Below are 22,502 nucleotides of genomic sequence, written 5' to 3'. Positions count from 1 at the left end.
AAAAGGTAGCCCCTAGAGGAGGAAGAGATCAAGGGTACATGCAAGATTGGATCATCAAGATTGCACGATCAAATGATTGAGACACAATTTCCGCCAATGAAGACACAATCGAATCCCACAAGAGACGAATGATAGACACATGATCAAAATGTGAGATTGCATAGGATTACTTTCAACGGGTAGATCAAGAATAACTAATCCTATGAGATCTTTGGAAATGATGGGATTTATATCCTAACCCCAAAGGAAAAGTTTTTAGTCTTCGCACATTTTAACAGTGTTACCTGAAGGCATCAACCCTAATCCTAATCTAGCGGAGTGGAGAGAGGATCTCGACTCATGACTTTGTTTGTGTACCTAGGACCGATCGTAGCCATTGGAAGATGGACTACGGCCTAATCTAGACACAAATGGGTAGGATATCCTAAACTAGGCTCACACACGTGATGTACATGTGTTCGTATATTACATGCATGTGTGGGTTAATCTAGGGGTAAGGCCAAGAGTTCCCTTAGCGCGAATCCATGTTCGATATACTGTACCAGTGTCCGGCGTATCAGTACGTGAACAAGGGATCCGTTTACGCACCATAAGGTGCTAGGCTAAGGGTGGAATGCTTCTCTAGCACAGAGGCACCAGGTGATGAAATCCCAGTCAACCATGCTAGATAACACTCCGGGTTCCTAAAATAGGATGTGTGTGCATGTGAAATGCAAGGGTTTAGATGCAAGTGTTATAAGTGTGTGCAATAAGTTTACGCAATCTATGATGCCTTCAGGTTTTGTTAGATTGAGTTTAAGTAAAATGTGATGAGAAAATAAAACAAGACAAACTAATCTAACAAGTATAGAGTTTTTATGAGCCAGTTAAATTAAATTCAAATGAATTATCTTTTGGAATTTTAATGAAGTTAGGTGGTCCCCAGCAGAGTCGCCAGACTGTGGGACATGATCCCGCGAGAGGTGCGTGGGGCGCGAGCCGCCGCGCGCTCTCTCTTTTGGTCTCTCGTTCCCACGCGATTGGCGTGTGCATTTTAATATTGATTTGAATTCGTCTTTCCTGTGGACTTGGGATCACTAAGGCAATCCGAATTCCACACGAAAGAGATTGACAGAGTCGCCACCTAGATGTGGGATCTAGGACCCATAATTAACCAGAAATCTAGACTCGCTACCTGGTTACGAGAATGGAAGGTATGGGGAGTTATCCACCACATGCACCATTCTTGTCCGATAATCGGTCTTCGATTCCAAAAGCTAACTCTTTTAAATTTATTTTAAATGGCTCATTCAACTCTATGTTAATGTGCGAACTAAGTGACATGCATCCTAGAATCTAATTTCAATGTGAATCCTAGATGTGTATCTTGATTTATTAATTTGTCTGGATTCATTCTACGTGAAAGTTCTCCTAGAATTCTAATTTCATGGAAAACCCTAACTGATTTGATTAAGTATTTACAAGAAAATTAATATACAAAACACCACAATTTGTTGTGGTGCCGACTCGCGGGTGGTATGCCATCAGACATCCAAGCTGCCTACGTACCCAAGCCTCACTGGGATCAGAGTCGACGTAGTTCGGTGCACCTAAGCTAAGCTACATATGCCTAACTCAACTAGGACACCGACTTAGACGGATTTGACTGTTTCAACAGTTTTAAGAGGAATTATTTAATTCAAGTTGAGGATTTTATTATCTTAGGATTTCATCTAAGATGCTATATGATTCTTATCTGAATGCAAGTTGTCCCTTAGACTAATGCAGGTTTTGCCTACATCCTAGTTTACTAGGCTTGTCCTAGGGAAAGATCGGGTGACTAGTGTAACTAGACCTATGGTACGGTTGCTATTCATAGCAAGCGTCCGTGATGAGGCTGGACTCCTAACTCTAGGACTCCCTAAAACCTAGGACACGGCACGACACCAGTGTTCCTAAATTGGGCTCTAATGGTTCTTAGATTGGAAACCATAATCCAATGGTTCCGAAAGACACAAGATAAATCGATTTAAGTTCTCGAGGTTAATGAGTTTCAGATTTCGAAGATTTTCAGTTTCTAGACATTTAAGGATTACCAATGGTTCTAGGGTTCACCAATTTCGGCCTTGAATGGCATCCAAAGGAGGGAATCGTGCGCTCTTTCCTTGTGCAATTTAATACTTAGGTTATAGCATCTTATTGCCTGGCAGAATCTCAGGATTTCCGTGGACACTAACCTCGGAGCCAACAACATGCTATAACTTAAATATTCAAATTGTCAAAGATCAAGTTGCAATTGGGATACGATTATGGATGCACGGGCCATTTTTCCAGGAAAATCTAAAGATCCTAAAATTTCTGTTTCAATGGATTAAGGAGTGAACATGTGACAGAATTTTAAAGTTCTTTAGGAATTTTTATATGATTTTCAATTAATTTCGAATTTTCCATGGATTTTATCAATTTTAAGCATATGAGCGGTTTTACAAGTGAAATTGTTGCAAATAAATTCGAAATGATTTGAAATTTCTACAGCAGTAAGATGAAAATGTATGTAGCTTACAGGATGAGTTTTGCATATTTTTACATTAAATTCACATTTAATCTTGATTAAACCATTAAATGTCCAGATTGCACAATTAAGACATAAACTAGTAGAAATATAACTCTAAATTCTATGAAATTTCTACAGAAATACTATATGAATCAAAATAGCATGCAGTGAGATTTTCATGAATTTTAGAAATTATTTACTACCAATTTCGGATTTTACAATTTCCAGACCAGATTATAAATTAACACTACATCCCATATTAAAACAGATCCAAATCACACGAAAAGTTTACAGTAACAAGTAATATGGAAGATAAGACTACTGTAAAAATTTTATGAATTTTAATGATGATCTGATGTTAGTAAAAATTCTCCTAAAATCTGATAAGTTTTAAAGAAAATATTAAATAATATACCAAATAAACTCCAAAAATCTTTACAAATTCATGGTAAAATGAATCAGTAACATATTATTTTCTCACGAAATTTCATTAATTTTAGAATCTGTTTGGTATATAATTTAATTTTTCTTCGTCAAAAGATGTTTTTTGAAGAGTTTTCCATTTTTAAAACACAATTTGCGGAAAAAATCAGAAAAATTCGGAAAAATACAGAAATATTTTGAGAACAATGCACCTACCTGTGGTGAAGATCTCCGCCCAATCCAAAAAAATATAAAAAATCCTGCCGCCGCCGATCCGCTCCGCCGTCTTTCGCTTTCTCTGGAGTGTTTAGAGGGAGTGATTGAGGGAGTGAAGAGATAATGGAAGAAGAATATTAGGGAGAGGGATGGAAGAATATATTGAGGAAAGGGATTGGAGGGAGTGATTAGAAGAGATAATGGAAGAGAAAGAGATAATGGAAGATAAATTTCTTTTTTTTTTTTCTCTTATGGATGGGAAGGGAGATATATATAGGGAGAGAAAGAGAGAGAGAGAGATATGTTGGTGGAGAGCTCATCATGTTGTCCCTCTTAGTGGAGAATCCATCATTATTGTTCTTAGTGGAGGGCCCATCATGTTTCTTAGTGGAGAGTCCATCATTATTGCTCTTAGTGGAGGGCCCATCATGTTTCTTAGTGGAGAGTCCATCATTATTGCTCTTAGTGGAGGGCCCATCATGTTTCTTAGTGGAGAGTCCATCATTATTGCTCTTAGTGGAGGGCCCATCATGTTTCTTAGTGGAGAGTCCATCATTATTGCTCTTAGTGGAGGGCCCATCATGTTGTCTTAGTGGAGAGCTACCATCATTATTGCTCTTAGTGGAGGGCCCATCATGTTGTCTTAGTGGAAAGCTACCATCATTGCTCTTCATAAGAGGCCTCACAAGAGGCCCCACTGAGGCCCCACAACGCGGGCCCCACAATGTGGGCCCTCGGTTGATTCGATTTTAAACAAATGTTCAATGCGGGCCCACCAAACGAGTCCAAATTTAATCAAAATGCATCATGCGGCCCCACCAAATGGGTCCAACTTTCTCGATCCAAATTTAATCGAAGCACCCAATGCGGGCCCACCAAACGGGTCCCAATTCTCTCTGGTTTAGATTTTTCTGAATAATCCTTCTCAACATTTAGCGGGAAAATACGAAACACGACGGAAACGACCAAAAATATTTAGAAATGTAACAAACGGATGCGGGAAAGAAAGACATTGGAAAACCGACGGAAAACAAACCCTAATTTCTTTATCGATTAAGGTAGAGCAAAATGGGGTGTCTACACATGCCAATCAATTTTATTTATTTTTTCAAATGAAGATCAAGGAAGGTGATACATACAGAAAATATAATAAAATCAAGCTCTCATTAAGTAGAATTTTAGAATAAAATTGAATTAAAACAAGTAGTGGCTTTGAAAGGAATATGAAGTAATCAAGTTGAAGGAATTAATTCTATTAACAGGGGTGTTCTCGTCAGGACAAAAGGTTTCAAAAAAGTCTTCTACTTTGCTTTATCTGCAAAACAGTCTTCTAGTTTGAGAATTTGCAAATCGAGCCATCACATTTGAATGTATTTTGCAAATATTGTCATGCCAAAAATTTTGTACCGATGGTAGTTCTTTTCGACTCATAAAAAGACCAAAATGTCCCTAGTGACGCTCAATGATGTTTTGATAGGGTGGGTCCCACCAACTCAACTCAAACTCATTCAAATGGTGGAGGCCACAATTTTACCATCACGTTTTAATGGTGTAGGTCCAATGATATCCTCCCAAGCAAGGTTTTAAATTTCCGTTTCGGGCGAAATTTCGGTGTTTCCCAAAACCAAAGTTTCGGCCGAAATCACAAAATTTAGGTCGAAATTGGGTAAAAGCCCTCGAAATACCGGTTTTTTAAGCCGAAATTTCGGCCAAAATTTGGTAAAGGATTAAAATAATAATAATTAATCATTTATTTCGCCGAAATTTTGTAATTTCGGAAATTTCGGTCCCGACCGAAATCCGAAATTTAGGTCTGAAATTTCGGATTTCTGTCGACATTTAAAACCATCCTCCCAAGCCTATGCATAGGTAGGACCCACTATTTTAAACCTCATGTTTTGATGGGAGTGTAACGAGTATTTTGGTCTTTTCACAGGCTAATGTTTGTCTATTCACATGTATATGTGCAAAAACAAATCTAGTATGGGTATTTTGGTCACAAAATTATGGGCGTGTTTTGGTCTTTTTACAAGCTAACTTTTGTCCATTCACATGTATATGTGTAAAAAAAATAAAATCTAGTATGGGTATTTTGGTCACAAAATTACGCGTGTGTCACGGATATTTTGGCCTTTTTATAGGGTAAGTTTCGTCTGTTCACATGTGGGCAAATAAAAAAATCTGCCATTTATTTTGTTCACAAAATTATGGAATGACCAGATTTGCAAATTCATTCAGATGGATAACTCTATTTGCAAATCCTCAAACTAGAGTAGGGGTGTCAACGGATCCACTTCGGATCGGATCCACCTATGCCTTAGTCACAATCCATTTCGGTCATGATCCATTTCAAATCGGACCGTCCATTGGAGTGTCCTAGTAGGTCCTACTTACAAAACAACAAAAAATCCCAACTTTTTTCATTTGAAATGAACTCCAAAACTTCCTCAATTCATAACACTATATATAATAACAACCCATGATTTTGATGAAGAATAAGATTTTATTGCTGAAAAGAACTCGAATGGTCAAGGGTGCGCGGCGATAAAACTTTCTAGTAACTAATCCTTGTTAAGGGGGAGTGTCAAGTTTACAGGAAGAAAAACTTATTGACGAAAGGAAGAGAAAATGATGACCGGAAAAGGAAGGAAGTGGAAAGTCATAAGGTAAGCAATAATTACTTCATTTTTTATGAAAATACCCCTCCTTTAAGACTTAATATAAGAAATATTTTGAGGGTATTTTAGTGAAAGGACTTCAGTGTGATTATCCTTCGGATTTTTTTGCCATGTCCTGATCACGATCCGAAAATTTTCGGATATTACCAAGAGAATCCAAAATATGTCCATGGATACTTCTAGTGTGCCTAGATCTTGTCTATTAAGGTTCGGATTCGGACTATCCGTTGGACCGTCTGAATCCATTGACAGCTCTAAACTAGAGGGTTATTTTTGCAAATAAAGCAAAGTAGAAGACTTCTTTTGCAAAAAAGAAAGAAAAGGGAAATGATAAAAAAAATTGGGACTTTTAACTGAAAATATGAAAAAGGGTTGTGTTGGCTAAATTATGAGAAAGGGGTGATATGGATCCTAAGGCATGTTTTAAGACAAGAATGCCCTTTTCTTGCTTTTCCCTCCACCAAGGTAAGAAACGGATCCCAATGCATTTCACCAACCCTTTTCACCTTTTTTGCCTTCTTCTTTTACATGCCAAGTGCTGAAACTCCATTGCCTTTTGTAAAACTCCATTGAAGACCGGTGAAACTCTCCTTAAGAACGTGTAGATTTTATTGGCTCTCTTTATTTTCTTTGGCTATGAAATCTAAGGTTCTCTGGTAGGTCCATTGTCATACATTTGCTTAGGTTTAACATGTTCTTTACAATGCTATGGTGTATTATCATCATCCTCTTTGTTTGTTAGGGATTTATTATGATTTTTTTAGGGATTTGTTATTGTCATCATTCTCTTTACAATGCTATGGTGTATTGTCATCATCTCTCTATCTCTTTTTCTCTATCTCTCTCGCCCTCTATGTTTCTGTTTAGAGTAAAATCCGGTTGAAACTCCTGTCTATATACAATCAGAACCACTATTTAAATGTGTTGAATGAATATTTAGTTCTCGAAACCACTGTTGATATGTGGGAACCAATATTTAGTCCTCGCAACCACTAAGTAGTGGTTCCAATGGTATGAATAGTGGTTTTGAATGTGGAAATACACTGATGACCCTATGTAGAAGATCATAACCATAATTTAAATACTTAGATAATCTATTCATACCGTCCTAACCACTATGCAGATCTCTGAACCACTATATGGTGGTTCCAAGAGTATAAATAGTGAGAATAAAAAGTTATGCAGTCAAAACCACTATAACAAGTGAGAATGAGTGTATAAATAGGGGTGTAAACACTGAGAACCACTAATTATACCTAGGAACCACTATTTACCACTATGTAGTAGTTCTGAGGTATAAATAGTGGTTCCAATGTATAAATATTGGTTCACACATTATAATAGTATTTTATTGGGTGTCAAAGTTGTCATGAATATATGAACAATGGTTTAAATAGTTGTCTAAACACTCAGATCTTATGGTGGTTCATAGTTTAGAAGGCCTAATACTTGTTCCGAGAGTATAAATTGAGAGAATAAAAAAGTTATAAAGTCAAAATCACTATAAAAAGTGAGAATGAGTGTATACATAGTGGTTTAAACACTCAGAACCACTAAATATACAGTGAGAACCACTATTTATACCTCGGAACCACTATTTACATAGTGGTTCATATATTCTAATAGTATTTCATTAGATCCATTATCCTTTTTTGAGTGCAGTTTCTGAGTCCGGGTCACAGTCTATTTTGAGTCAAGTGGGACCATCTATCAAAGTGTCCTAAGCCCGATTTATATTGTACATAGTTAGCACTTAGAGTTACGGATCAAAAGAAAGTGGAAAGAAACTTGAGAGGATGGACAATTTTTATCCAAACAAAAATACAGAACATGAAATGTTGTTTGAAGTTTTGAGTATGTTTTCCATAGGCTAATCCTCACCCTTCAATTTACGGGGGTTTCCATAATCCGAATTTCCTCTATGGATTGGAGGGCTAGGATCACCCTATGGAAATGATTTTTTGGGCACAACCTATTTGCGTTGTGGCCCATCTAATGGACGGTTTGGATCATCCTATGGTGTGACCCATACAATACTTTTTGAAAAATGCTGGAGTATACGGGTTTACACCATATAAAAACTCTTTCTCATGAAGACATAATATGTTTTCCTTACCACCAAGTCAAAAGCCAAGCGTATTTACGTAATTGAACACAATTTCTAGAAGGGCAGTGATAAATTCACCCCGTATTTTTCAAAATGGACAGTACAACCCATACCAAAGGATGATCCAAACCGCCCAATAGATGGGCCACAACATAGATAGGCTGTGCACCAAAAAATATTTCCATAGATGATCCCAACCGTCCAATCTATAGAAGTTTCCATAATCTGAGTTCCTCTTTAGATCGGATGGTTAGAATCATCCTATGGAAATGATTTTTGGGGCACAATCTATTTACGTTGTGGCCCATCAATTGTGTGGTTTGGATCATCCTATGGTATGGGCTGTATAGTCCATTTTGAAAAATATGGGCCGAATTCATCTTAGAAGGGTGCTGTAAAATGGAGTTTTACCAAAAGCAATGGACTTTCAACACTAGGCGTGGGGAAGAAGAAGGTAAAAAAGGTGAATAGGATTTGTGAAATGCATTGGGATCCATTTCTTAAATAGGTAAAGGGAAAAGCAAGTAAAGGGCATTCTTTTCTTAAAACAAGCCTTAGGATGCGTTTCACCCCTTTCTCATAATTTAGCCCACACAACCATTTTTTCATAATTTCAGTTAAAAGTCCCATTTTTTTAATCATTTTTCCCTCAAAAAAATAAAAATAAAAAATCCTTACTTTTTTTATTTAAGGACCAATTACCAAAGGGGGACAAACATTAGGCAGAATTATCAACTGGACCCAGCCTTTTTAAAAATTACGAATGGGGGACGAAAAAAGTACGGATGGAAAGTTGGGTTCGAAAATGCCCTTTTCCCTCTTACCACATTCATTTTTACTTTTTTACTCTTCCCTCTTCCCTCTTCCCTCTTCTTTACTGTTTCTATTTTTTTACTTTGGGGTTTTAACCTACCGGTCATCTCCTTCACTTGCAGCCACCATTAGAGGTGGAAAAAGCCGACGAACACGTGAGTTTTTTATTTCTTTTCCCATTTTCTCTATCTCGGTTTTGTTTTTCAATTTTTTTTAGGGTTTTGCAATGCTTTTGTTTTGCCAATATCTGTTTTATCTTGTTTAGGGTTTTGTATTTTGTTCCTCTCTAATGATTTCTGATGGATTACCCTATTTTGAGAGTTGAAAATCCGATTTTAGGTGGATACCCTATTTTGAGGTTTTGTTTTGAGAGTTGGGAACCCTGTTTAGATATTTTGTAAGCCCCATTTAGATACTCGAAAACCCCTCTTTTATAGACCTTAAAACCTTTGACAACCCCCTTCTAGAGATTTGAAAACCCCTCCTAGAGAGGTGAAAAGCTTTGAAAACCCCCTCCTAGAGAGTTGAAAACCCGATTTCAGGTGGAAAACCCTATTTTGAGGTTTTGTTTTGAGACTTGAAAACCCTTCTTTAAATATTTGGTAAGCCCCATTTAGAGACTTGAAAATCCCTCTTTAGATATTTGGTAAGCCCCATTTAGAGACTTGGAAACCCTGTTTAGAGACTTGAAAACCCTGAGTTAGAAACCCTATTTCAGGTGGATAACTATATTTTGAGGTTTGGTTTTGAGACTTGAAAACCCCTCTTTAGTCAGGTAGTAAATAGAGCCTTTATATGGATTCAGGTTGGTTCTAAGGTGTAGAACTAATAGGTTGGAGCTGTAACGAACATACTCGAATGTATAAATAAGAGACTAGTAAACAAAATGTGAAAACTGATATAAAAAAAAGGTGCGTGTGTGCCTTTCCCTACTATGATTTGAATGTATTTAAAAATGAGGTGTGAAATGAAAATATATATAGAGACTAAAGCTAGATTACGATGGTTGTTAAAAAAAAAGAAGAAATTTCAGTTTGTATTAGAAGGGGTTTGAAACAGGACACTAGCTTCCAGAAGCAATTTTGGAAAATGATGACTATGAAAGTGATTGAATGATCTTTCATGTGAAAATTGATTTTCATATTTTGTGAGAGTGTTTTTTATCCTAAATTGTAATGTTTATTTTCGGATCTTTTATTTCAGTTATTTGAATGGTCTACCTGTTCTATTTTGGTTATTTGTATGAAGATTTCCTCTCAAGGTTGGTTAGTGTTAAATACTTTAGTTGTCTCCTCATGATGTTTGGTGTTAGGATTGTCTAACTTATAGAGGAATATGTGAGTTGCTATCAATTTTTTAAAAAAAGAAAAAAAGGGTTCAAAGAACTTCTTGTATACTTCAAGGGTGCTACAAATTTATTTCTCTTGTCCTGACCATCTTGGTCTTTTTCTGTGAATAAAATTAGCAGCCATTTCTTGGCTAGCTGAATCCATATCGTCCCTGATGTTGTATACTTCATTACCACGAAATTACTATATCTTGCTCACACACCTTGAAAAAAAAAGTAAGAATAAGAAAGGAAAGAAAGTTATATTGAGGTAGTGGTCATAAAATGGCTTCAATCTGCCATTTCGTTATAAATGAAAAAGAGCCAACCTCTCCAACACTTGCAAGCATAGAAGAGAAAGAATAGTGAATACATGTCATATAAAAAGCAATAGCCCCCGATACAACTTAATCATGATATGATTATTTTTGAAATGCAAACCTCTTAAAAAATAGGTTTTTCTAAAATTCAAAATTTCTAATTGTGTTCATTCTTGTCATCACAAGGTAGTTGATAACCTTGTCTTCTTTCTTCTCTTGCCTTTGATTTAAAATAATATGAGTTTTGATAACCTTATTATGTAGTTGATAACCTTGTTTGTTTTTTCACAGATCTATATATTGTGTCTGTTTTGATAAATGGCAAAGGTGACAGAAAAAGGGGGGAGCAATGCTAAGATTCAAAGGGGGAAGATTCTTAAGAGGAGGGGGAAAATGCAAAAGGGGAAGGGGAAGGGGAAGGGAAAATTTGAAGGGAGGAAGCAACATGTAAGTGTATTTCATATTTATGTTTTCAATATCATTCAGTTTTCATATGCAATTTAATGTTTTGATGATGTTAATTGATTTGCAGGCTCCTTATGTCCCTGCAAGATGTTCGCCTTCATGTTTCAAGAGTGCATTGGCTAAGATGGGGTTGCAGCAACACCATTACGAGAGACTAGAGAAGACCCCGTTCAAACATCTGATCCACCTTGAAGAAATTGTGATGCACAAGCCCCTTATCAGAGCACTACATGATAAGTGGGATCCTGCCACTAAATCATTCAGATTAGGCAATATTTCAGTTCCTTTTAAGGTCAACGATGTAGCGTTGGCGTTAGGCCTACCAGTCAGAGGGGAGGCAATAAATGTGAACAGGGTTATATCAACTGACAAGAGAAACCCTCCTCCTCTTGTTGATGGCTGGCCATTTCATAAAGCAAATGTCGTAGCATCTGTGATTCTACAGGAAATCAAGGAAATAGTTGGGAGAATCGAGGAAGAGTACATAAATAAAACCGTGACATATGTACTTTTATACCTATTTGCCACCGTCCTATTTACTCAGAGTGCCCATCGAGTCGATCAGTTGTTTTGGCCCTTTGTGGATGATTTAAAAAATATTGGTAACTACAACTGGAGCCAAGCTGTTTATGATTGGTTGATAGGATATCTTAACAAAGTCAGCTTGCATGGCGGCACATATCTTGGAGGGTGCTCGTTGGCAATGCATGTATGATGGATTGAACCCGTTAAAGTTTAAACTTTGTAATTTTTGTGATGATTAAGAAACTTTCTCTTGTCTATGCAGGTGTGGTTATATGAGCATACGAACTTATGGGTTCCGAAGGATCCAAATGCCCGTCCTCGTATGCTAAAATGGGATTGGAAAGCAAAGGAGGCGAGTAAGTATGCTCTTGTGGAGAGTAAAAAAATAGATGAATCTCAGGTGAGACATAAAACTAGATACCCTATGTCCTTATATCAATTGTAATTTCTTATTGAGGAATTAACTTATTCAATCATCAGGTGGTGGTCGCACTGACGCTAGGAGAGGAGGAAGTAGAATATATAAACGATCAGGTATCCCAATAGAGCATATCAATTTTTGTTATTGATTAATGTTTAAAGGGACAATTACCAATGGGGGAAAAAAATTAGGTGGAATTATCAACAGGACCCATGCTTTTCAGAAATTATCAAAGAGGGACAAAAGATGTGTTGTCAATAAAAGCTGGAAGAAAATGCCCTTTGGCATTGACAACACGTTTTGACCTTGGCTTTTTCCTTCTTCCCTCTTCTTTTACTTTTCCATTATCACCTTTTTAATTTTTTACCCTACCAGTCATCTTCGTCCTTGTTCAGCCACCATTGTTGGTGGCAAATCTTAAAAACTTGAATGTTAAGTTCTTACCATCTATCTCTTTGTATTTAGGTTTTGTTTTTAGGGTTTTCCACTATTTTTTTAGGGTGAGTTCTAGAGATAATGTATAGATGGCTTCACTCACTTTTTTGGAAGACAAGTGGTTGTATAAGAAAAAGTAGATGTAATACCAACTCTCTGGAAGGGGGTTTTGTAGCAGAAGGGGTTTATCAACTCTCTGGAAGGGGGTTAGTAACTCTTAAAAGTAGGGTTACCAATTTCCGAATGGGTCAAGTGCTTGAAAATTGGCCGAGAGTTCTGGAGTTTTGGAAGAGGGTTTTCAAGTCTCTAGGAATGGGGTTATCTAGTATAAAAAATGGGGTTACTAATTTTTGAATTGGGTGATCAAGTCCCGGAAAATTCGCCAAGGATACTAGAGTTTTGGAAGGGGGTTTTCAAGGACTTGATAAGCCCATTCAGAAATTGGTAACCCCACTTTGATACTTGATAACCCCAATCCTATAGACTTGAAAACCTCCTTCCAAAACTCTAGTACCCTTGGCCAATTTTGAGGGACTTGATCACCCCATTCGGAAATTAGTAACCCAATGTTTTATACTAGATAACCCCATTCCTAGAGACTTGAAAATCCTCTTCAAAAATTCCAGTACTCTCGGCCAATTTTGAAGCACTTCATAAGCCCATTTTTTATACTAGATAACAGAGGAATGAAAATTAGTACAAAACCCTAAAAAAGAAAAGAAAAACAAAACATAAATAGAAAGAGATAGATGGTAAGAACTCAACATTCAAGTTTTAAAGATTTGCCAACAACAATGGTGGCTGAACAAGGAGGAAGATGACTGGTAGGGTAAAAAAAAAGAGATGATAATGGAAAAGTAAAAGAAGAGGGAAGAAGGAAAAACCAAGGTGAAAACGTGTTGTAAATGCCAAAGGGCATTTTCGTCCAGCTTTCACTGAGAAGACCTCTTTTGTCCCCCATTGATAATTTTTGAAAAGCATGGGTCCTGTTGATAATTTTGCCTAATGTTTGTCCCCCATTGGTAATTGGTCCATGTTTAAAAACTCATCATCGTTTGCTTTATTTGTATGGGTAGGAACCCGCAATAGAGGGCCAAGAAATATTGGGTCACTCCCCTACAACCTCAACATTGCCCAACCTTGATATGGATGAAGACATAGAGAGAGATGGGGATAGTCAGGATGAGGAGGGTGGAGAGGATGAAAGGAAGAGGAGATCGTGGATGAGGATAAGAAAGGCAAAGGAGGCAGTCAGAAAAGAGAGGGAGGACTTTCAAAGGGAGAAGGAGAGATGGAGAAAAAGGTTAGAAAAAGTAAGAACACTTATTTTGGAAGAAGACGAAAAAGTTGAAGAAGTCGAAGAAGAAATAGGCGCAGGACACTTCGAAGGGTTTGAGGCAGTGGAGGAGAAAGAGAAGGAAGAAGATGACAAAGAGGAGGAGAAAGAGAAGGTAGAAGAGAAAAAAGAGGACGAGCGAAAAGAAACAACATGTACTGTTACCATTGACCAACAAAATGAAGTAGGGAGCATTGAGAGATGCGTGAAGATGGAGGCACGCATTAGGAAACCAAGCCACAACGTGATGAGCCCCTACGGACCACTTTTACCCCAAAAGAGGAAGCTAGTAAGGAAGAAGAAGAATGGGAAGAAAGAGGAGGTGAGAGAGGAGGACAAAGATGAGGAGAAAGTTAAAGAGATGGAGGAGAAGAATAAACAAGAGAAGAAAGAGGAGGAAAAAGAAGAGAAAGAAGAGGAGGAGAATGGGAAGGATAGGAGGACTAAATTGATTAAAAAATTGTTAAAGAATGAGACAAGGTAAGTAGATGCAAAATGTATAACCTTATTTTGTTTATAGTTGTGTCATTTTCTAACAATTATATCATTTTCTAGTCGTTGTATCATGAAGGAAGAAGGTATAACGATATTTGTTGACGACTTGGTATGCCTGTGGAGACGTAGAAGATACCTCAGTAATAATGCAAGTGACTTTTGTTTAAAGGTGATTAAGAAAATATATGTAAGTCAATAACGATATGAATAATCTTCTCTTCAACTTTTTTTATTGAAGGTATTGGATGTATACGGAAAGTTTCTTCAGAACTCCTACAAGGACAGATCAACAACTCCTCATAGCAAAATTATATTTGTTCCTTCATTGGTACATGTGAGTAAATTTTTCTACGTTAAGAATGCTAGTTTTCCTTCATTGGTGGTTGAAGCATTTTTTTCAATCGAGGACTTTCCTTCAACATGGAAATCTTATTTCTAGACTTCGTACCATGGATGAGACCACGGATGAGAAAACAAAGGTCAAAGATTATGAACTTGCGAAAGGGATATTGAATGCTAGACTTATAGATATCCCGTGGGAAGAGATTAATATGGTCTTGATCCCATTATGTCAAAACAACCACTGGGTTCTGCTTGTGCTTGACATGGTTAAAAAATCCTTCTTCGAGTGCAACTCCTCAAAAGAGCTTAAATTCGACGAACTAGCAAGGCATACGGTAATTACATTAACATTTTCAGTGATAGTCTAAGATTCTTAGATATGTCAAACAGTTATATTTCATTTCTGATTTTTTCTCCAGGTAGCCTTGATAAAAGAATATTTCAAGTCCCATGGTTGTGACATAGACCACTTTCCATATGCCCAAGTGGCAGACTTCCCACAACAAGATAATGGGTAAGGCAGCCTATAAACCTTTTAAATGTGAATGCTTTATGTTATTCAGAGTTTAATCCTATTCCATTTACACTACCTATTGTTTTGCAGATTTGACTGTGGACTATTTGTGATCAAAGGGATGGAGCATATGTATAGTGGGGTCGCTTTCAATTTTGGTCCAGATGACATTCCTCAGATGCGACTGGAACTATGTCAACGATTTATACGAGGAGAGTTTGGGAAATGTGAACTTCAATAGGAGAAATGTTGTGGACGGATGTGATTGTTGTGTTTGAGTTGTTGCGTTGTTCAAAACTTAAATGGCATGTGTATGTGTTGTTCAGAACTTCAATAGGAGAAATGATGTGATTGTGTAAACAGGTTGTTGTGTAAATGGGTTGTTCTGTAAACAGGTTGTATACTGTGTTGTTCAGAACTTCAATAGAAGAAATGATGTGATTGTGTAAACAGGTTGTTGTTCAAAACAGGTTATTGTGTAAACAGGTTGTTGTGTAAATGGGTTGTTCTGCAAACAGGTTGTTGAGTAAACAGGTTGTATACTGCGTTTCTAAGTTGGTAACCCTATTTTTAGACTCCAGAACACCGCTCACATTCACCAGACTTGATGGTCTCATTTCTAAGTTGGTAACCCTATTTTTATACTTGATCACCCCAAAATCAAGGATTTGAAAACCCCATGTGGATGGACCAGTAACTTCGGCCAACACGCATGGACTTGATGATCCCAAAACCCCATGGTGACCCCATTTTTTATACCTGATAACCCCAAAACCCATGACTTGAAAACCCCATGTGGATTGGCCAGTAACTTTGCCCAACACACACAGACTTGATGATCCCATTTCGATTTTGGTAACCCCATTTTTTATACCTGATAACCCCAAAACCCATGACTTGAAAACCCCATGTGGATCGCCCAGTAACTTTGCCCAACACACACAGACTTGATGATCCCATTTCGATTTTGGTGACCCCATTTTTTATACCTGATAACCCCAAAACCCATGACTTGAAAACCCCATGTGGATCGGCCAGTAACTTTGCCCAACACACACAGACTTGATGATCCCATTTCGATTTTGGTAACCCCATTTTTTATACCTGATAACCCCAAAACCCATGACTTGAAAACCCCATGTGGATCGGCCAGTAACTTTGCCCAACACACACAGACTTGATGATCCCATTTCGATTTTGGTAACCCCATTTTTTATACCTGATAACCCCAAAACCCATGACTTGAAAACCCCATGTGGATCGGCCAGTAACTTTGCCCAACACACACAGACTTGATGATCCCATTTCGATTTTGGTAACCCCATTTTTTATACCTGATAACCCCAAAACCCATGACTTGAAAACCCCATGTGGATCGGCCAGTAGTTTTTGCCTGACACATTAACTTGATGATCCCATTTCGATTTTGGTGACCCCATTTTTGATACCCGATGACCCCAAAATCGAGGATTTGAAAACCCCATGTGGATGGACCAGTAACTTCGGCCAACACGCATGAACTTGATGATCTCATTTTGATTTTGGTGACCCCATTTTTTATACCTGATGACCCCAAAACCGAAGACTTGAAAACCCCATGTGGATCGCCCAGTAACTTTTGGCCAACACACATGGACTTGATGATCCCATTTCGATTTTGGTGACCCCAATTTTTATACTTGATAACCCAAAAATAAGGACTTCAAAACCCCCAGCTTCACATAACCCTTTTTTGTAGACTTGATAATCCTCTACCAGTAACTTGATAATCCTCCAATGGAATTACAATTCTACTCATGATGGAATAACAAAAGATATGGATCCAAAGAAATGGATGTTGTATTCATTCAATGTGCTTCATGTATTACATCCCAATTCACTTAGTACAAAAAAATTAGAATGGTTAAGTACACAAAAAAATATTTTTGTACCCACCTTGTCTAGTTAAGTACATCAAAAATATATCATTTACAAGTAATCCACTTGTCTTCCAAAAAAAGAGACTGAAGTCATCCATCGTATGCAACTAATCCAATTGTCTTCCAAAAAATTAGACTGAAGTCATCAATCATATACAACTAATCCACTTGTGTTTCAAAAAAGAGAGTGAAGCCGTCGATGCATTGTCTCAGGAACACACTTTTACAAGAAGAAAGGAGGTTCACAAGGTACACCAGACCTAAAAAATACCAGCACCACAGTTAATTATTCTTGAAAAATATTTTTTTATAAAAATAGAATAATTCATATAATGTGTACCACGTACCTGTTGAAAATAGGTGCAGAAGGTTCAATGGCAGTTTCGTCAACAGGTTGTCTTACGATGGGAGGTTCTTTGCAACTTCTTTTGTTGTGACCAAGTTGTCCACATGTGGTGCAATTGTAATGTAATCCGCTTTGCAATTCACGATCCGTTCTTCTCGTACGCGGCCTTCCAGGTGGCCTCTTTGCACGTGGTGGTAATAGTGTCATTAAAGGTTCTGCAGGAACTTGCCATTGGGTCCGATCAAATGTAGGGTGCAACACCTCATCGTATGTATCTCGATACCTCTGTACATGATACCATTCTTTGCAGTAATCGTAAGGATCAAAATCTGTGATGCCAATAGCTGCCATGGCATGTCCGCACGGTAGTCCAATCGTTTGGAAAGCACGACAGGTGCATGTTTGCAGGTGTAGGTTCACAGCATCAATATTTTGAAGGGACTTTACTTCATAATCATGAACACCTATTCGATAAGCTGTATATTGGCGGCTTTCTTCCCTTGCCAATGTCATATGTTCTTCTGCGTAATGGGTCAACTTTGTCTGCCAACCTTGACCCATTTCTTGAAGTTTCTGCAAGAAGTCAGAAGTCTTCCATCGAGTGTGTTCTACCAATGATGCAATCGGCAATTTTCTCGCATCCTTCAAGACAGCATTGAAACACTCCGACCTATTGGTCGTCAATACATCATATCTATCCCCCTTAAAATAAAAACTAGCCCAATGGTCCTTGGGGATGTCACTTATCCACTTGTGTGCATTTTCATTAATTTCCTTAATCTTCTCCATTGTTTCTTTAAAAACACACTCTCTCAATGCCCGTGCAGCTCTCCAAAACAATTTCTTTAGTAAAAGATCTTTGAACACAGAATAGAAATTGGCGGCGAGGTGACTCATGCAATAACTATGATTTGCATTAGGTAATTCTATAGGTACTGCTTGCATCAACCCCTTCTGTCGATCAGAGCATATGGTGAATACGTTCGTCTCCGCTGACATTACGTTTTCTCTCACCAACCTAAGAAACCACCTCCAACTATCTTCGTTCTCGGTCTCGACAACTGCAAACGCTAATGGAAATAATCCGTTGTTACCGTCAACCCCGACTGCAATCAATAAGATTCCTAGATACTTTCCTCGTAGATGTGTACCATCGACCAAAACTATAGGTCTGAGTGTTCGATTAAAGGAACGTATGCTGGGACCAAATGTCCAAAATAACCGAACAAACCTATCATCTCCCCTTGGACGTAAATCTCTTCCACGGAAAACACGCATATAGGTGCCAGGATTTCTTCTCATCATCTCAACTGAAAGTGCAGGCAATATGCGGTAAGAGTCCTCAACATTCCCACACTTAATTTCAAGGATGATGTTCATCGCAATGTACGCTTTTCGATAGCTTATAGTTATACCCCAATGCATCTTAATATATTCTCTTATGATCCTTGTCCCGATCTCTTCTGGACGATCGAATAAGCGTAAGCATGTCTTAGCAACCCAAGCTGATGTTACAAGAGGGTGATCATTGCCCCTTAGTTGAGTTGTGCACGTATGGTCGGGAACAAACGTCTTCACTAACACATAAGTCATATTATTAATGCCAGATATACGCCATTTGCAACCTTCTTCCTTACATCGAACGGCATATTTTTTTGGTGTTGACTTTGATTTCACAAACTTAAATCTTTGCCGAATTGCATACTCTCGAACTACCTGCTTGAACTGTTTCATATCTGCAAACATTGCCCCACAAGTTAACTTCTCAATCTCAACATTATCAGCATCTACCTCATGAGCCCCAACAAACATATCATCTACTTCCATTTGCAGCCTACTGTCATGAGGGACACCAAGATTTCCATCATCAACATCATGATCATCATCAATGCCATCATGATGATCCTCGTCATCGTCACTATGATCATCATCATTCCTATCTTCTTCAAAATAACCACTCATGACACAAAAATCATCTTGAAATTCATTATTGAAGTGCATTTCCAAATCTCCATCACTTTGTCTGTCGTGGATATCTTCAATGGCATGATCCGTCAAATCATGTGTAAATTCTTCATTTAGGACAATGCGAGACCTGCATAGTTGAACAATATATAATCAGGCTAATAGATTGATTAATTTTTTATTTCAAATATTGAAGGGGAAAAACCATTGGTAAAGAAGGACAATACCTTACAGTCGGTTGTGTTGAATCACCTCCTATATTGGTACCATCAAGTTCATCATCGTAGTCTCTTTGCAAATCCACTTCAAAACGCGGGGGATGATTGACATTTTCTGCTTCTCGAGGAAGATTTTGGGGTGGATTCGAAGTAGACGGAATGGCTACATTATTAGAGGGTCCCGTAATAGAAACGTTGTTTGGAGGCAGCATTGACGAATACAATGAATTTCTACTATTGTCAGTAATGCTTTTGAATATGTATATCATCATAGAATTAAACACATCTTTGTCAAACATCCTCATGATGGTTTGGAAGGCATCATCATTATCGACATCCATTAAAGTGGATATATATGGATCAACAACGTATCGACACTTTATGGATTCAATCACCTGCCCTTCTATAGTTCCGATTCTTTTCTGGATTAGAACTTTAAATTGTTGGAAATTGATTCGTCGTCCAATCGATAAGAATGTCTTCCTCTGTGGTACCCTGATCCCGCGAGAGGGGTGTGGGGCGCGAGCCGCCGCTCTCTCTCTCTTGGTCTCTCGTATCCACGCGATTGGCGTGTGCATTTTATTATTGATTTGAATTAATCTTTCCTGTGAACTTGGGATCACTAAGGCAATCCGAATTCCACACGAAAGAGACTGACAGAGTCGCCACCTAGATGTGGGATCTAGGACCCGTAATTAACCAGAAATCTAGACTCGCTACCTGGTTACGAGAATGGAAGGTATGGGGAGTTATCCACCACATGCACCATTCTTGCCCGATAATCGGTCTTCGATTCCAAAAGCTAACTCTTTTAAATTTATTTTAAATGGCTCATTCAACTCTATGTTAATGTGCGAACTAAGTGACATGCATCCTATGATCTAATTTCAATGTGAATCCTAAATGTGTATCTTGATTTATTAATTTGTCTGGATTCAATCTAAGTGAAAGTTCTCCTAAAATTCTAATTTCATGGAAAGTCCTAAGTGATTTGATTAAGCATTTACAAGAAAATTAATATACAAAACACCACAATTTGTTTGTGGTGCCGACTCGCGGGTGGTATGCCATCAGACATCCAAGCTGCCTACGTACCCAAGCCTCACTGGGATCAGAGTCGACGTAGTTCGGTGCACCTAAGCTAAGTTACATATGCCTAACTCAACTAAGACACCGACCTAGACGGGATTGACTGTTTCAACAGTTTTAGGAGAAGTTATTTAATTCAAGTTGAAGATTTTATTATCTTAGGATTTCATCTAAGATGCTATATGATTCTCATCTAAATGCAAATGGTCCCTTAGACTAATGCAGGTTTGCCTTACATCCTAGTTTACTAGGCTTGTCCTAGGGAAAGATTGGGTGACTAGTGTAACTAGACCTATGGCACGGTTGCTATACATAGCAAGCGTCCGTGATGAGGCCGGACTCCTGACTCTAGGACTCCCTAAAACCTAAGACTCCCTAAAACTTAGGACACGACACGACACGACACCAGTGTTCCTAAATTGGGCTCTAAGGGTTCCTAAAGGAATTTTGAATCCACCGGCTCTTGGGAATCTCGAATTCTTTTGGGTTCGTGGAAACTTTTAGAGTTTTCTTGAAGCTTTTATTATCTGAAGGTATTTAGTGTGTTTGGTAGCTTTTAAAGTTGTTTATTTAGAAGGTTTTAGTTTCATTTGAAATTTTTAGTGGTCTTTTGGTTAATGGCTTTTAACGGATTTTTATCAGTGGATTTTAAATGGGTGAATTTTAGTTTTGTTAATTTTAGGTTGGATGTACTTTAGATTAATGTCTTTCGATTTTGGTTTGGAAAATGACGTTAACACAACCAAGTTTTGACAATTGCACAAATTCGACAAACCATTGACCATTAAAAGATCTGACAAATGCAGCCCACTAAAACTGTCGTAACTCTTTAACCGCTTGGCCAAATTCAACGTACAAACATGCGTTGGAAAGATCTTTTATAGGGCTACAACTTTGTAGTTCTCCATTGTTTGTAAATCTGTGATTTAGAGGTTCGAATTTGTGTTGCAAACAAAAGGACAGCAACATTAAACTGGAAATGCCTAAAGGTGTGCCGCAACCATTTTGGACTTAACTTTTTAACCGCTCGCTGTCTGATCTAGCACGAATACTCGTTGGAAACGGCACGAAAATATCTACGACTTTGTAGTTAACCATTTCCCACGATTCTGTTGTTTAGAGGTCGAAAAATCTGTTTAAAGTCTAACAGCTAGCACTATGACGGGAATGATATTGGCACCCCCATGTTTTCTTTTGATAGTTCTTATTTTTTTAGTGATTAAAAGACGGTGAATATGAAAAATGGCTTGAATGGGCCTGAGATTAGATTCAAATGGGATGTTTGAAAAAGGGGTTGTTTTTATCTACTTGGCAAGGTGGGGTATGGATATTGGGTTCTTGAGATTGAGTGGGGGCTGTTGTTATCAAATTGGAGTGGGGGCTGTTGTTATCAATTGAAAGATGGAGGTTTTGTAAGCCAAATTAAATGGGTTTTGATAATTCATGTAAAATTCAAGTTTTCTTTCTTGTAAATGTTCAAAATTTTTAATGAATTGTTTTCCCAAAAGAAATCTAAATTCCCTAACAAGCCAATGATTTCAACATCCCATTGCAAATAGGTTCTAATGACCCTAACACATTAATTATATTTAGCATAAGTGAGAACATGACCAAGGCCAAACTAGTACAAAATTAAACATGACATCAACCAAAATATACGCAAAACAACACTCAATCCTACAAATATAGAAAAGAAAATAAAATTCCCAAAAGACATACCTTTTTGTAGACGATATTCCATGCAAACTTATGGAGAAGAGGGATTTGGTCTAGAGAGAGGGCTTGAATTTTCTAAGAGAGGGGTTCTCTCCTCTTTTCTTTTTTTTCCTTCTTTTCTTTGGTGAGATGAGAGGGTATTTATAGGAGAATGGGATAGGAGGTTAGGTGAGGTTAGGTGAGGTTAGGTAAGGTTAGGTGAGGTTAGGTGATGTTAGGTGAGGTTAGGTGAGGTTAGGTGAGGTTTGGATGGTTATGATGGGAGGAGAGGTTAGGTGAGGTTAGGTGAGGTTTGAATG

At 37.9% G+C, this 22,502-nt stretch overlaps 1 protein-coding gene and 1 long non-coding RNA gene across 2 annotated transcripts in view; both read right to left on the bottom strand.

Annotated features, from left to right (window-relative positions):
* LOC143860822 (uncharacterized) overlaps positions 1-22,390 on the bottom strand; it is a 79,841-nt gene extending 57,451 nt beyond the window's left edge. Inside the window, exon 1 of the long non-coding RNA XR_013239815.1 lies at positions 22,207-22,390. This is a non-coding gene — a long non-coding RNA (uncharacterized LOC143860822). The remainder of the gene's footprint in view (positions 1-22,206) is intronic.
* LOC143860208 (uncharacterized) lies at positions 17,018-19,739 on the bottom strand. Its single transcript, XM_077370772.1, has 3 exons — positions 19,408-19,739; positions 17,217-19,310; positions 17,018-17,129 (listed from the first exon to the last, which is right to left on the bottom strand). The coding sequence occupies exons 1-3, from the start codon at positions 19,737-19,739 to the stop codon at positions 17,093-17,095; spliced, it is 2,463 nt and encodes an 820-aa protein (XP_077226887.1). The 3' UTR covers positions 17,018-17,092.
* Positions 22,391-22,502: the final 112 nt, after the last annotated feature.

The sequence above is a fragment of the Tasmannia lanceolata genome, unplaced genomic scaffold, assembly GCF_043159265.1.
Source record: "Tasmannia lanceolata isolate RefF3 unplaced genomic scaffold, GAP_Taslan_0.1 ptg000037l, whole genome shotgun sequence".
Lineage (NCBI taxonomy): Eukaryota > Viridiplantae > Streptophyta > Magnoliopsida > Canellales > Winteraceae > Tasmannia > Tasmannia lanceolata.
The sequence above is the reverse complement of the archived record's forward strand: the minus strand, read 5'-3'. Positions and strand labels throughout refer to the sequence as shown.